The sequence below is a fragment of the Bos indicus x Bos taurus genome, chromosome 19 (genome assembly GCF_003369695.1).
Source record: "Bos indicus x Bos taurus breed Angus x Brahman F1 hybrid chromosome 19, Bos_hybrid_MaternalHap_v2.0, whole genome shotgun sequence".
Taxonomy (NCBI): Eukaryota; Metazoa; Chordata; class Mammalia; order Artiodactyla; family Bovidae; genus Bos; species Bos indicus x Bos taurus.
The window spans coordinates 28,652,216-28,667,437 of NC_040094.1; the positions used below are offsets into that span (position 1 = coordinate 28,652,216).

Genomic DNA, 15,222 nt, shown 5'->3' on the forward strand with positions numbered 1-15,222 from the left:
CGCTGGGTCTGGGCATGCGCGTGTAAGACTCTCCGCTCCAGAAGCGGGAAGCGGCTGAAAGCACTGTATCCTGGGCTGGTGACGTCATCTGAGCGAGCGAGGCGGAGCTGCGGAAGGTGGGCGGGAGACTGCCAACGGTTTTGTGTTGGGAAGGGCGCGAGAAGAGGGGTCTTTTGGGTGTGGGCCTACCGGGTCTCAGGGGGAGGGGGCATTCCCTAGTTCCCACCTTGGCAAACTGCGGGGCTGAGGACTGGAGGTGTGGGAAGTAGTCGGAACAGGGTGATCGAGGTAGGGGATCTCAGGCTAGGCTGGAGCGCCTTGAAGCGTATTTTTTAGGGCCATCAGAGGGCGTGACTTGAGTGTTCCCAAACTTTCTTTTGGGGTAGTAGGGAGGGAGGGATTCTAGGGAGCCGTGCTGCGGCTTTCTTGCCCGGAGGGATCGGAGGGGATATACCAGAGAGTTGATCTTGTATGGAACGGGTGCATGGGCGAAGATGAGAGGTGGGGAGCGTGAGGTTCCTGCCTCGCTGAGACCGGAGCCAGTTGAGGGGCACATAAGACAGCTGGGCGGAAATTAGGCCCCTGTTGGATTTGGGTCCTTTTCAGTTTGCGCATTCTGGGTGTGAGAACGTAAGAGCTCAGTGGACTATGAGAGCCTGGCCCAGAAGTTGAACTGCAGCTTTCAGCGCTCCAGAGGAACTGCAGTGGTGCGCCTGCCCCGCAGTAGGTCTTCCATCCCCACCTTCTCCTCGCTGCACCCGCCTTTTCCACTGTTCCCAGGAGCTGTGGAAAGAAATCCATTTGTCCTCTCCCATGGCCTCTGGAACTGTTGGAAACCTTTCCTTTAACCAGAAAGGCTCCATACCCTCATTCAACAAGAATCCTTCGCTAGGAGTCTTCCTCTTTTCTCCCAAATCTTCCTTCTCCCGGTACTTACTCCCCTGGGCTCTCCTAAAGCAGAACCAGGAGTTCCCACCTCTGCTGTCTCCAGTTGTCTCTTCCCTGTGGTCATGGCAGCATCAGCTGCCAGCCCCACTTCACCCCTACGGGCCAAGGACCTCCTGAGTGAGTCATCAGAAGCCCCTGGGCTGAACCAAGTGTCCTCTGAGGTGACCTCCCAGCTGTATACTTCTTTGCACCTCAGTCGTCAGGCAGAGAGCACAGCCCGAGCCCAGCTGTATTTACCTGCTGCCTCCCCACCTCCCCATGAGGTGTTGGATGGCTTGGCCCAAGAACTGAGTCACAGCTTGTCAGTGGGATTGGAGAACAACGTGAAGAAAAAGGTGAGGGAGGTCTGTCTTGGACACCTCTAGGGTCTTGGGATTGGGGATGGTTAAAAAAAAAAAAAAATAAGAGCTTTACTGAGATTTGAGCTCCTGTTGTTGGATTCCATAATTTCTCTTAACTACACAGTCAGCCATGCTTGTTCCTGTGAGCAAATGTTGATGAGAGTACTGCACCCATAAGTTGGAAAATTGTGAGACTTCCTAACTTTTTTTTTTTCTTCAGAGACACCCATGGGGTAGGTTGCTGTGCTTTAACTGGGATGTGGGTACTGGAAATGAGGATAAGGGTTCTTCATCCCAAGAGGAAACTAGGGATTTAAGGAAAATATTCTAAGACCCTTTCATCTTGAAACTGTTTTGATTGTATGGTTCAAAATTTGGCATGTAAATCATTAAAACATAGTTTAATCAATTATACATGTTATAGAGAAGATAGTGTCAGATAGAACACATATCATAACCGATCTGCAGACTGGCTAGGCCTCCCAGAGTTTGAAGAACTGATAGCTTTGGACAGCAGAGTCTTTACACAGGGTATTTGCTCTCTAGTTGGAAGGAATCCTCACCACTCTTACCTTAAGATGCCCAGTTAATTCATTTGCATTACCTCTCTGGCTTCCATAGACAATTGAGTTTCTCCTTGAGTCAGTTATATCTTTCTTGCTTTCCAAGGTGTGAGAGTAAAAATGCTTGGGCCTTAGGGACCACTCAATGCCATCTGCCCTGGATGCAGTATGGATTATTGCATCTTATTTCTGCATTGTTTTTTTCTAGGATGGTTCCAAGCATATCTTTGAGATGGAGAGTGTTCGGGGTCAACTCCAGAGCATGCTCCAAACCTCACGTGATGCGGCTTATCGTGAGTGATTTTCTATAAAGGAGAACCTAGATTTAAGCAGTGGGAAAAAGTGGAGAAAGTTGCAGAATATATATGGGCTGGAGACCTAGACTCAGAGATAAGAGATTTCAGGAGAAAAGGCTCCCATTCTTAGGGAGAGAGGCAGGAGGAGTGGGTGAAGTAGAAAGGAAGGACCACTCCTCTTCTCCTTCAAGTGATCCCTGTTCCCATCCTTACCTGACCCTGGCTGTGGGTCCCTCTGGCTGTCTGCAGGGGATCCCCCGATTCCAGGTGCCGACTCTGAGAGACGGGAAGAGGACTCCTTTGACAGTGACAGCACAGCCACTTTGCTTAAGTGAGTTCTCCTTTGGGTTCTTCTAGCTGCCTTTCTCTCTTTCTTGGAAAGCCAAGTGTTCTATCGCTTAGTTCTCCCTTTGCTGCTTTTATACCTCTTAAGGACCTAAGCTGCTTGTCACTTAGCTTTCAGTTTTTACCCTTTCTTGCCTTTCTTCTATCCTGCTTACTCCTTTGGGAATATAGGCATCCACTGCTTAGTACCTGGCTTTCTAGGTCCTTCCTCCTCCAGAAGAATTAGCTCTTTTCTGCTGTGACTCGTGCTGCAGGGAGCATGGAGTAGAGGAAGGAGTAGTATAGAGTGACTCACAAAGCTTGTGTACTCTCTAGGGCTCTATCATTTCCCTATGTAACTTTGTGACTTTGGGCTTGGCTCGTGCCCTGAGTTGTAGTTTCCTTATTTGTAAAATGTCTGGAAATGGGACTCTGGGTCTCTAAAGCTTTCCCATCCCTACTGTTCTCTACCTAATCTGTTCAGCACCCGACCGCTGCAAGACTTGTCTCCATCCAGCTCAGCCCAGGCCTTTGAGGAGTTGTTCCCCCGCTACACCAGCCTTCGGCCAGGGCCCCCACTCAACCCCCCAGATTTTCAGGGACTGAGAGATGCACTGGATTCAGAACATACTCGTCGCAAGGTGAGATATAAAGGCTTCCTTTTGACAGAAGCAAAGATTATAATTAGGGCCAAGTGCTAAAAGATTAAGGTCTTGCAAGCTAGGATTTTACTCAAATGGCTCTCCTGTGAGGAAAGCCTTATTTGACTACCCTGTCTAGGATGGCACACCTCCCCTCCAGGCATTCCTTCAGATCATTCTGTTATTTCTTTCGTATAGTTTATCAAAGTCTGGTATGTCTTGTTTGTTTCCCCTCTTTAAAACCTAAACTCCACATGGGTCATACCTTATCTTGTTCAGCAGTGTCTTCCTAAAGTCTAGAACATACCCAACACAAACAAATACTCTACATGTTTGGTGAATGAACAACACGTTGTTGGCTTGTGCAAAGCTACTGGTATAATGATCTTTGTTTCTGGAGCCTCAGCCTATCTGACGGGGGCAGAGAGCAGGATGAGGCAGAGGAAAAGTCGGAATTATTGGTCGTGTTGTCATTTTTGGAACCTTCTCTTCCTCTATTTTAAACGGCCTGGGCATGAATGAAAGGCTTTCCCCTTTCCCCTTGCCACACTGAATCACTGTGTCCGGTATGCTTCTTAAGGCAGGAGTAACTTCCCACTCTTTGCAGCGTGGACTACTGCACCCCTGCCGAAAGGTTCATGGAAGTTTTTCTCAGGAGATCTAGGAAAGGGAAGAGGCTGGAAACCACACCCCTGCTTCCTGAGGTGGTAGAGGAAGGCGTTGGAGATCTCAGGCTCTGGAATTCCTGACTCTCCCTCTTCAAACCTGTTCTGTTCTTGGGACCCAAGCTCCCTGTCTCCAGCCCATTTCCCCCATAGAGAAGCTGGAAAGTTTGGAGCTTTGGTCAAACTAAGGGTGGCAACACCCAGACCCCCTCACCCTTTTTCCCAGCATTGTGAGCGCCATATTCAGAACCTGCAGACCCGTGTCCTTGAGCTTCAGCAACAGTTAGCTGTGGCTGTGACTGCTGACCGAAAGAAAGATATCATGATTGAACAACTGGACAAGGTGCCAGGGGAGCAGAATGTGGGTGGGTCTGTCCATGGGGGGCACCAAGGAATACAGGGGGAGGCCAACCAACATTTGTTTGTTCACATTAGGAGTTGGGGGTGGGTAAGTGCTGGGTCTGCTGACCACTGGAAGAAGGTGGCTGTTGGCCCTGTTCCGGTGGACACAAAGAGGGAAGAAAAATTATTTGAAATTCTATGTGACCTCCTTCCTTTCCTGAGACCCTGGCCCGCGTGGTGGAGGGCTGGAACCGGCATGAAGCTGAGCGGACAGAGGTGCTTCGGGGACTCCAGGAGGAACGGCAGGCAGCTGAACTCACTAGAAGCAAGCAGCAGGAGGTGGGCAACCAGGATCACGAGGCATTAGAACCTGGGTCACCAATGGCTGGATCGGGGAGGAACCAGGGTTCCTCGCAGGTTGACCTCCAGCTTGCCGTAGCTAGCCTGACAATTCTTCTTCTGTGTCCTCTCCCTTCAGTGTTTCTGCTGTCAGACTTGCATGTTTGGTGTCTGCTCATCTCCTCATTCTTCTGGCCCCCAAGTCATTTAGTTAATCCTTGCTTTTAAACTTTATGTTGTTAATGATTTTCGAAGGGTGGCATGCAGGGATTCTCCTCAGTTCCTCCATCCTGTGTTCTCTCCTTGAAAGACAGTAACCCGCCTGGAACAAAGCCTTTCTGAGGCCATGGAGGCCCTGAGTCGTGAGCAGGAAGGTGCCCGACTGCAGCAACGGGAAAAAGAGACACTGGTGAGAATGCTCGCCTGGGTTAATTCCAATAAAGGCTGGTCATTACTTCTAGAGGGATATGGATTTTTTGTTTGTTTGTTTGAACCCATGGCATGCAAGATCTTAGTTCCTCGACCAGGGATTGAACCTGAGCCCCCCAAAGTTGGGAGTAAGGAGCCTTAACCACTGGACTGCCAGGGAAGTCTGGGGATAAGGGCTTTTGGTGGATTGTGGGAGTTCATAATTTGAGTTGCACCAGAGCAAAGTGTGTTCATCAAAACACTAGTGCTGCTAGGTACTCTACAAAAAGTGAGCTCTGCCATCAAGCCAGTTTGAGAGACTCTGCAAATTGAATCCTCATTAGAATCATTTGGGAATTATTTTTAAATATAGATTTCTTGGGTCCTTTCCCTGAGGTTTTGATACATGAGGGGTTGGGGAATCTAAATATTTTCAGAAAGGTGTAGGGGTGAGACTTAGGTTTCTCATTGCTGAAATGATAAGATGATTACCCACATGAATTAGTAGCCAGGTTTAGAATTTCTTGCACGCATGACACATGCTTGCTAATGCATGCTGGGACTGACATTCCTAACAGTCCAAGAGTGCTGGTGGCAGCTGCTGGTTGGTAGTACATGTTTGTAAGGCTGAATTTTCTAGTCTTTGTGGAATTTCTTTTTGATGACAGTGGTGACAGCTATCATATATTGAGTACTTACTACAGGCCAGACATTGTGCTAAATGCTTTACATACCCTTTTAAGTTTAATCCACATAAGGTGGACTGTAATGGGCCCACTTTACAAGTAAGGGTGGTGCCTCAGAACCCAAAATAAATGCAGAGCTGGGATTCAGACTGAGATTTGAGCCCAGGTCTACCTAATTCTGGTACAGAAACTCTTATTTACCATATTGACATCCCGTGGGCTTCTTAACTATTGCGTTTTCATGGATGTAATTCTCAGCCGGCACATTGTGTGGGGGTGAGGATGCAGGTTGCTGGTCTCCTGAGGGCATGCTAAAATCTTGGTTTTCTCCTGGGGCTGTAGGAGGAGGAGAGGCAGGCTCTGACCCTGAGCTTGGAACTAGAACAGCAGCGCTGCCAAGTCCTGCAGGAAGAACGGGATGAGGCCCGGGCCGGGCAACTCAGTGAACGTCGACAGCTGGAGACACTGCAGGTGGCCCTCGAAGAAGAACGGCGGAGCTGGGCCCAGCAGGAGCACCAGCTGAAGGAGCGCTACCAGGCGCTGCAGGAGGAGAGCCAGGCTCAGCTGGAAAGGGAGAAGGTAAAAGGGGCAGTTGAGGAACAGATGAAGGACAAAATAATTGAATGAGATGGATGTCAGAATACACAGTGTAGTGGAGCAGGAAGGAGAGTGAAGGAGAGAAGACTGAGAGGGTAGGGCCTGCAGGAAGGGCCGGGGGCATCAAATATACGGAAAACTGAAGTGTGAGATTCAACAGAGATGAGGAAATAGGTCACAGGTGAAGAGGAAGGGAGCTTGGGTCTTAGGGTATGGGAGGGTGAATCAGGGAGTCAGGAAATGAGATACAAACTGAAGTCTGATTGCCCTTTCCTAGGGGAACACCCAGAGGGAGGCCCAGGCCACCCGGGAGGCCCAGCAGCAGCTGGCCTTGCTGCAGTCTGAGGTGCAGCGGTTGGAAGGAGAGCTGGATACAGCTCGGAGAGAGAGAGACGCCCTGCAGCTGGAGATGAGCCTGGTGCAGGTAGGAGGCTGAGGTTCTAGGGGAGTGTTCCTGCTGGGGAGACAGAGGTCTGAGGTGAAGCGGCTTCAAGAGTCAGGGCAGACACTCCCATTTCTAACTAAAATTTTGGCGTTTATGGGTAAAATGTATGTTAGGGGCAAATTAATGAGTTTCTGAGAGACTTCTTTCCTTATTAATAGTTGACTTAGGGAGACACCCAATTTCTGGGTTAGAGAGGCCAGTTTTGAGAGAACACACTTTTCACTTGGCCCATTGAATTGGAGGGCTGACCACATGGAAACTAATTTATCATGGAGGGCCAAAGCTAAAGACATTAGTAAACAATTCAGTAGTAATTTATAAGCCCCTAAACTGGTGCCAGCCACATGCGTGTATGTGTGCATTCAGTAAACCTACTGAACAACTCCTGTGTGTAAGCTCTGGGCAGGGATAATCCTAACACAGTCCCAGCAGTAGGGAGCCCACCAGTTACATGGGGAGCTTGTCTAGCACACACATTTTTGGAGTATGATTAATAATTTAGAAAAGTGTTAGTGCTCAGTCGTGTCCGACCCTTTACAACCCTATGGACTGTAGCCCGCCAGGCTCCTCCCTCCATGGGATTCTCCAGGCAAGAATACTGAAGTGGGTTGCCATTCCCTTCTTTAGGATTCCCGATCCAGGGATTGAACCCAGGCCTCCTGCATTGCAGGCAGATTCTTTACCACTGAGTCACCAGGGAAGCCCTAATAATTTAGAGTAAGAATAACTATTTTTAAAAATATTTGGCTGTACAGTGTCTTAGTTGCGGCATGTGGGATCTAGTTGTGTGACCAGGGATCAAACCCAGTCCCCCTGCAGTGGGAGCACAGAGTCTTAGCCACTGGACCACCGGGGAAGTCCCCTTTATATCTTATTTTGTCTTGCCTATTGGGTGTTTATTTTTCTTTCCTTTCTTGTCATCTTTTAGAGTCATTATTCTCATTTCACTTTTTTTTTCGGTCAGCTTATTTTAAAGTCTTAAACTCAGTTTCTGTTTAAATTCTCAAAGTTAATTTATCAGATGTAAATATCCAAGACAGAAAGGAGCCATCAATTCTATATGGATGGGTCAAGGTAGTCTTCCCAGAGAACTCTAAAAAATATTTTTAAGATATGAATAAAAGTGATCTGTAATACAAGTTCAAGTGTACAGAAGTACACAGTATTGGTTGCCTTCTCATATCATATCACTTTGTGTGTATCCTTTCAGAACTTTTTCATATGTGTTTATGGGCTGGTGCTTTTTTAAAAAAAATGTATATATATATATATATTCACTGCAACTTGTTTTTACCTTGTAATATATCATAGACATCTTTCCATGTCAACACATTCAGATGTACATCATTTTTTTTAAAGAATTATATTGCAATTAATGTATGAATCATCCTTTTGATGAGAAATTTACCCTGATGCCAATTTTTTTTTTCACTATTAAAAAGAACACTGGGGACTTCCCTGGTGGTCCAGTGGTTAAAAATCTACCTTCCAATGCAGGGGACGAGGGATGAATCCCTGGTCCAGGAACTAAGATCCCACACGCCACGGGGCAACTAAGCCCATGAGCTGCAACTAGAGAAGCCTGCACACTGCAATGGAGACTCAGCACAGCTTAAAAACAGACAAAAGTGCTGCATGGAATTCCCTGGCCGTCCAAAGGTTGGGACTCCACGCTTCCACTGCAGAGGGCACAGATTCAGTCCCTGAATTTGTAGGTCAGGGAACTAAGATTCTGTAAGCCGTAGCACGGCCAAAAATAAATAATGCTGCAGTGAACATCATTGTACATGACTCTTTGGCATTCCTTCTGAAGGATAGATTCCTTAAAGTGAAATTGCCAGCTCAGAGGGAGAGTATATATCATTAAGATTTTCCATTAAAAAATTTGGGGTGGGGATTAATTTATAATGTGTAATCACTAAGTCACTATGTTGTATACCTGAAACTTAAGAAGTTAGGTAATGAGATACCTAGAACAGATAAAATCATTTGTGGAAACAGAAAGTAGGGTGGGGATTGTTAGGGGCTGGGGAGGGAAAATGGGGAGGAGCTGTTCAGTGGGTATAGAGCTTCAGTTTTACAAAATGAAATTTCTAGAGATCTGTACCACAATGTGAGTATACGCAATGCTACACTTTAAAATGGTAAGTTTTGTATTACCTAAAAAGGTAAGCTTTGTATATGCTTCTTACCGTAATGTTTAAAAATTAAAAAGAATTTAGGTAATTGCAAGGAATTAAAAAAATATTTTTTTAAAAAGCACGAAAAAAACATTTGTATTGTCCAAGATCATGGTTTTAAGGAAGAGAAACCGTTTTCACTCCTTGGGGCAAAATTCTCTTTCTTTTGTCCCCTCAGACATACGAGGGAATGTTGGTGCATGGATCTTTTTTTTTTTAATCTCAGTTTTATATATTTATTTTACTTTACAATATTGTATTGGTTTTGCCATACATGGACATGAATCCGCCATGGGTTCCCAATCCTGAACCCCCCTCCCACCTCCCTCCCCATCCCATCCCTCTGGGTCATCTCAGTGCACCAGCTCTGAGCATCCTTTTTTATTTATTTTTTTTATTTTTTATTTTTTTTAAACTTGGGAGCCGGAAAGAACTTTATTTTTTTTTTAGTTTTTTTTTTTAATGAGCATCCTTTTTTAATCTACCCTACATCCTCCATACCCTTCTAAGCCCAAACAGAATGGAGCTGATGATGACCTCCCCCACCCACCCACTTGCTTCACTCCCAGGCCCGGTATGAAAGCCAGCGGATCCAGATGGAGTCGGAGCTGGCGGTGCAGCTGGAGCAGCGGGTGACCGAGCGGCTGGCTCAGGCACAGGAGAGCAGCCTTCGGCAGGCAGCCTCCCTGAGGGACCATCACAGGTGCTTGGAGCTCGCCGGCTTCGGCCTCTCCACAGCCGCAGCAGGTGGTGGGGGTGGACCACCCAGACCCTTTCAGATCCGTTTACCAGCTTCCAACACACAGCTCCTGTCTGTCTCTCTGGGGGAGACCTGCCTCGGGTTCATAGGCGAGCCAGACCTTCTTGGGGATTTTCCGCTTTCCCTCCATAGGAAGGAGCACTTAGCCAATAACTGATGGCTGCAGGAATACCAATTTCTAGCTCCCTAGCCCCTGGTGTGTACAGTGCTGAGCTGAGACCTGCAGCACGTGCAGACGTGCCCTTCTCCCTTCCTTCCCCTACTCTCCTACCAGCTTTTTTTTTTTTCTGGAAACGCTTCTTAAATGAACCACCTTCACATAAATCCTCATTTAAGTGTCTGCTTCTAGGGAACCCATTCAGCCGTCCTGAACAACCCCGCCCCCCAACCCTGCCAGGGCAGGGCTAGCTGGCTGGCTTGCTCGCTCACTCTCCCATGCACACATGCTGACTTTTTCTTACTGGATGACTTCCTTCTCCATCTTCAGTCCTTTCTTCTCACCTGTGTTCTCTCAGGAAGCAGCTGCAGGAGCTGAATGGACAGCACCAGCAGGAATTGTCTACCCAGTTGGCTCAGTTCAAGGTGGAAATAGCAGAGCGGGAGGAGCGGCAGCAGCAGGTGGCTCAGGACTATGAGCTCAGGTACCAGACCCTGGAGTCTCCATGTCAGGCCTTGGTCCCTTCCCCTGCAGCCTTGGTCTCTTCTGCACTGGCCCCAACTCCTCTCACAATTTCCTGTGTCCCACCTTTCCTTGTGGCCCTTCCTGTTGTCCGAGTCTCTGCTTTCTCCAAGGCCCGACATCACCTCTCGCATGTTTCCTCTCAGACTGGCCCGGGAGCAGGCGCGAGTGCGGGAACTGCAGAGTGGGAACCAGCAGCTGGAGGAACAGCGGGTGGAGCTGGTGGAGCGGCTGCAGGCCATGCTGCAGGCCCACTGGGAAGAGGCCACCCGGCTGCTCAGCACCACCACCCTGCCGCCCCACCCCCCGGTAGGCCGTCTGGGTTCTGTTTAGACCCTTTCTTGGGACATCTAGCTCCCTCCCAAGGAGAGTCCGAGTTCAGCTCCTAGGACCTGCGTTAGGAAAATTCTGTGAGCTTTCCCAAAGAGTAACTATCTCATCAAAAGCCATCTTTTTGCCATGGCCGCCACTTCCCTAGACTGGCCCCACAGCACTGGGCACCAGCCTCTTCTCCCAGCCCAAGAGAGGGTAACACATGATGCTAGTTTTGCCAAAGGGCAGCTGAAGTAATTGTGATGGAAAGAGTCCGAAATTGTTGCTCAGTCCTGCCCTAGAGGAGTCCTGCCCTAGGGGTTCTCAACCCTTGCCCTCCTTCTGTTGGCATCTCCTACGTCGTCCTTTTACCAATTAAGTTTTTAATATTAGCTAAAATATTTTTGGGGATAGATAATAATATGCACATAGTAATTTTACAAAACAAAAGGGACATCCTCAGTGGTCCAGGGGTTAAAGCTCAGCCTTCCAGTGCAGGGGCACACGTTCAATCCCTGGTTGGAGAGCTAAGGTTCTCACATGCCATGCGTGCAGCCAAAAATTTTAAAGCATAATGAAATAAAATAAAAAAAAAACCAAATTGTTCAAAAAGGTATACGGTGAAAAGTAATCTCCATACTATGCCTGCACCTCAGTCTCCTGGTTCCTCCCCCAAGAAGCAGCAGCTGTTACTGGTGTCTTGAGTGTATCCCACCCCCAGCTCCACCCCGCCACCCCGCACAGAAACATTGCCCTCTATACACAGTTGTATGACTTATTTAACCAAGTGTTTGTTGGTGGATATTAAAGTTGTTTCCTGTGTTTTGCTTCTACAAATAGTGCTGCAGAAAATGTCATTAATATGTCTTGGTTCAGTATACCTATACAGTTTCTAGAAATGGAATTGTAGGATCAAAAATAAGCGTTTTAAAATTTGTCAGAAATTTGATAGATGTTCTCAAATCCCCTTCTAAGGACGTTCTACTAATCTGCTATCTTATTAAAGTGTCTGTGGCACGTCTCATCTGTTTAAGTGCATCCTCTCTTGTGCCCAGGTTCCCCCCGCCGGCCCCTCCAGCCCTGGGCCGCAGGAACCAGACAAGGGGGAGAGGAGGATCTGGACGGTGCCCACCATGGCAGTGGCCCTGAAGCCTGTGTTGCAGCAGAGCCGGGAGACGCGGGAGGAGCTGCCTGGGGTGCCACCGCCTGTTCTCTGCAGCCCCTCCCCAGATCTTAGTCTCCTGCTAGGCCCCACTTTCCAGAGCCAGCATTCCTTCCAGCCTCTGGAGCCAAAGCCGGACCTCACGTCATCTTCAGGTGCCTGGGGACAGAAGTCACCGGGTTCCCCTTCCCCGCACTGACTGTCTCTCTCTTAACCTAACTTCCTGTCTGCTGGGGGCCTGAGCATTCTATTTCCCAGATGTCTTAGTGACTGTCCATTACCAGGAGCAGAAATCCACTCTAGTTGGTTAAAATACAGGCAGTTAGACTCTAGGAAATGGGACATATCTGTGCTTAATGAGAACCAAAGTTGGCACCAGGGGCTGTTGGGAACAGCAGAGCTGTTCCTCCTTGCTCTGGGCCTACCTGGGCTCTTCCTCCGCTTCTTCCTCTTGAATGACCGGCCCTCTCTCCCCCTTGGGTTCTTGCTCTTGCTGCTTTGATTTGCACATGGCTTTGAGCAGCTGTGACACTGACTCTAGCAAGACTCTAGACAACCCGCCTTTGTTTCTTGGGTCCAAGTTTAAAGAGAGGCGGTCTGGTGGGTTGGTAACTTCCTCAGATCAGCCGATCTTGAGTTGTGACTTGGGTGTATGGGGTGCTCTGTGTGGTGAAAATGAGACAACCCAGGTTGAAGTAAGCATGAGGGCATGTTCTGGTGAAAGAGCCAGAACATGTCTGTTTATCTTAAAGCATTCTGTGCTGTGGCGGGATTTATCCATTCAGCATCCAGGGACCACAGCCTTCCCCTTCTGTCTACTTTTCTGTCTTAGAATTCAGCTGTGCCCAGCTCCCAGTTGCCTTCAGTCCTTCCCTCTCCAGCTGTTTTCAACTGTGATCACCTTCTTCTAGCCGCGAAGCCCCACTCATGTTTGACAGGCCCCCTCCTTCCAGGCCTTGAGCGAGCTGCCTGGTGGAGGACCCCTCCCCCTACAGCACACACCCCCTGTTTCACTGTACAGTGGAGGCCTTCTCTGCAGTTGGGACCTTCCATCCGGATCACCGGGCAGAGCGACCATTCCCTGAGGAAGACCCTGGGTCTGAGGGGGATGGCTTCCTGAAGGAAGGCCTGCCGCCCCCTTCCCAGCTGCAGGGCCTCAAGCATTTTTTGCACCAGGTGAGAGGGCCCACCTGTCCCATCTTGCTTTCTCTGTCCCTTCCTCATTTTCTCTTTCTACTCTGAGAGGTGAGGACTCTGGCCTTTTAGGACTAAGACTTCATCCCAGTTTCTGCCTCTCCCAGTCCCCCTTATTTCTGCTGCAGCAATTCCTTCTGGAACTTAGGAGACCAGCTCCTACCTCCCTGCTGCTTCCTGCAGACCCTGAGGTGTCTTTCTTCAGTGGTCCTCAGGGAGCCCTACTGTCTTATCCCCCCAGCTGCTGGAGACTGCACCCCAGAGCCACGAGAACCCCTCCGTCGATCAGCTTCCCCCTAAGCCAGGTGAGCGCCAACTCTGAAGAAGTTTGGGGCTGGGCCTGAAAGAGGCAGGAGATTCACTTACCAGGGCTAGGTCTTCAGGAGCTGGCAAAGGTTACAAAGCCCCATGAAGGCTAAGGCTGTTGGGATTCCTTGGCTTTTGCCCCATTTCCTCATCCTGAATCTCATTCCTTTGGCTAGGTCCTCTGACTGCGCCATCTTGGGAGGAAACCCCTCAGGTGCCACGCCTCCCGCCCCCTGTCCATAAAACTAAAGTTCCCTTAGCCATGGCGTCCAGTCTTTTCCGGGTCCATGAGCTTCCCTCGGCCCCTTCACAGAGCGGTGGTCCCAGTGGTGGCTCCCCAGAGAGAGGTAAGCAGGTCCTGGTTTACAGGTAGGTCTCAGGTGTGGAGCCGGTACCTGGAACTGAAGGCCCTTCTGGGCTCCGGGAGCTGGAATAAGGGCTGGGGCCAGCCCAGGATGATGATCATTCCTGATGTGTGTCTCAGGTGGAGATGGGCCCGCATCCTCAAGGCAGCTGATGGAAGTGTCTCAGCTGTTACGACTTTACCAAGCTCGGGGCTGGGAGGCACTACCTGCCGAGGATCTGCTGCTTTACCTGAAGAGGCTGGAACATGGCGGCGGCGGGTACCACCCTGGGAGGGAAGGGAGGAGGGACTGGGTGCAAGGCATCTGGACTGTGAACGGGAAGAGTGTGGAGTGTGTCTGTTGAGTAGTGTCTTCTGCCCTTTTCTGGGGAAGAAGTGAGGGTGCTTGGAATCTCCTCTTCCTCCATCTCTCACCCTTCCCCACCTTTTCTTTTGTCTCTTCTTTTCTTTTTGGTTTGTTTTTCACTTCTTAAAAAAATCTCTTCTGCATGTTTTTCTACTTTAATTTTTCCCTCTTTACCCTGCAGCTCAGAACTGAGAGTCCTAGGACTGTGATGACCTAGTATAACTCAGTATGTGACTCCACTCATGTTTCCTCTTATTGGATCCCCGGGTCTATCTTGTTTGTTATTATTCTTAAGAGACAGCACCGGGAAGTAGTTCTTCTCCCCGAGTGTTGGGGAGAGTGGGGAGCAGCTGCCCCTCCTCATCCCCTGATCTGTACGGCAGGACTGACAGCCGAGGGGAAAATGCCCCCAGAAGGAACACAGACTCCCGCTTGGGTGAGATCCCCCGGAAAGAGGTGAGGAAAGCAGGGCTGGGTGAAGGGATGGGGGGCTCTCACTGACTCATCCCTCGCCTTCCACATGATCGCCCCGACCCCACTGACCGGGCTCCCATTTTCTGTAGTGTGGTCCTTCCCCTTTGCTGTCTGACTCTGGCCTTCCCCACACACAACACCTTTCCTCAGGAGCAGGGTACTGGGAGGACATAACACTGAGTTTTTCTTCTCTCTCCCTTCAACTCTTAGGTTCCCTCCCAGGCTCTCCCTCGGCGCCTCGCTGTAGCCCCTAAGACTGACAAACCTCCAGCTCGAAAGAAAAGTGGGCATCCCGCCCCTGGTGGTGTGAGAAGTCGGGGGGGAATCTGGAGATAAGCCCTTCACCTTTCTCTTTCTTGGCCTCTTCTTATTTTTATTATTATTATTTTAATAAATCAGGTAGTCTGTATTAGAGTCTCTGACTCATAGGCACTCGGAAAAGGGAGGATTTCTAGGAAACCACTTTGTGAAGAAACCTCATTCTTCTCTTTGAGTATGTTTTTTGTATGTTTCTATTTCATATTCTGTGGAAAAAGACATGACTGCTTTGAAACAAAACAGTCTGTGGCTAGATTTCCAAAGTGTAGGTGAGCGAAGGCTTGGTGTTTCCAGAGTAAAACCTACAGAGTGACTAGCTCTGGTCGGTTGTGGAATTATTTATTTTCTTTTATATATCTCTGTATTTTCCAACTGTTCTGAAACATATATGTGTTACTTAATAATCAGAAAAACACTTTTAATTAATAAGTTATTATATAAAGAATTTGAGTAAAAATGTGATATTGGGAAGACAGTTTTCTCTTTCAGGAGCAGATAATTCTTTCAGTTGTGTTAGTAGGATCCTAACTGT

General features: G+C 48.7%; 1 protein-coding gene across 3 annotated transcripts; it reads left to right on the plus strand.

Annotated features, from left to right (window-relative positions):
* The first annotated feature begins 25 nt into the window (after nucleotides 1-25).
* CNTROB (centrobin, centriole duplication and spindle assembly protein) lies at nucleotides 26-15,008 on the plus strand. Of its 3 annotated transcripts, XM_027517087.1 has the most exons (20): nucleotides 26-116; nucleotides 607-1,283; nucleotides 2,061-2,145; nucleotides 2,398-2,479; nucleotides 2,957-3,113; nucleotides 4,005-4,121; nucleotides 4,343-4,459; nucleotides 4,770-4,868; nucleotides 5,896-6,132; nucleotides 6,428-6,574; nucleotides 9,345-9,478; nucleotides 10,051-10,176; nucleotides 10,361-10,523; nucleotides 11,582-11,843; nucleotides 12,710-12,864; nucleotides 13,124-13,187; nucleotides 13,365-13,535; nucleotides 13,673-13,811; nucleotides 14,282-14,354; nucleotides 14,583-15,008. In XM_027517087.1, exons 2-20 carry the CDS (start codon nucleotides 1,011-1,013, stop codon nucleotides 14,706-14,708), a joined length of 2,727 nt encoding a protein of 908 aa, XP_027372888.1. In that variant the 5' UTR covers nucleotides 26-116; nucleotides 607-1,010; the 3' UTR covers nucleotides 14,709-15,008. The 3 variants fall into 3 exon arrangements, with proteins under 3 accessions (XP_027372888.1, XP_027372889.1, XP_027372890.1); XM_027517088.1 differs by lacking the exon at nucleotides 607-1,283; XM_027517089.1 differs by lacking the exons at nucleotides 26-116; nucleotides 607-1,283 and having other exon boundaries at nucleotides 2,062-2,149.
* The last annotated feature ends 214 nt before the right edge of the window (nucleotides 15,009-15,222 follow it).

Coding starts and splice junctions, on each gene's coding strand:
- CNTROB (XM_027517087.1), top strand. CDS start 1,011: ATGGCAGCATCAGCTGCCAGCCCCACTTCACCCCTACGGGCCAAGGAC. Junction 4,460..4,769: donor CTAGAAGCAAGCAGCAGGAG/GTGGGCAACCAG, acceptor TCTCCTTGAAAG/ACAGTAACCCGCCTGGAACA. Junction 6,133..6,427: donor CTCAGCTGGAAAGGGAGAAG/GTAAAAGGGGCA, acceptor GCCCTTTCCTAG/GGGAACACCCAGAGGGAGGC.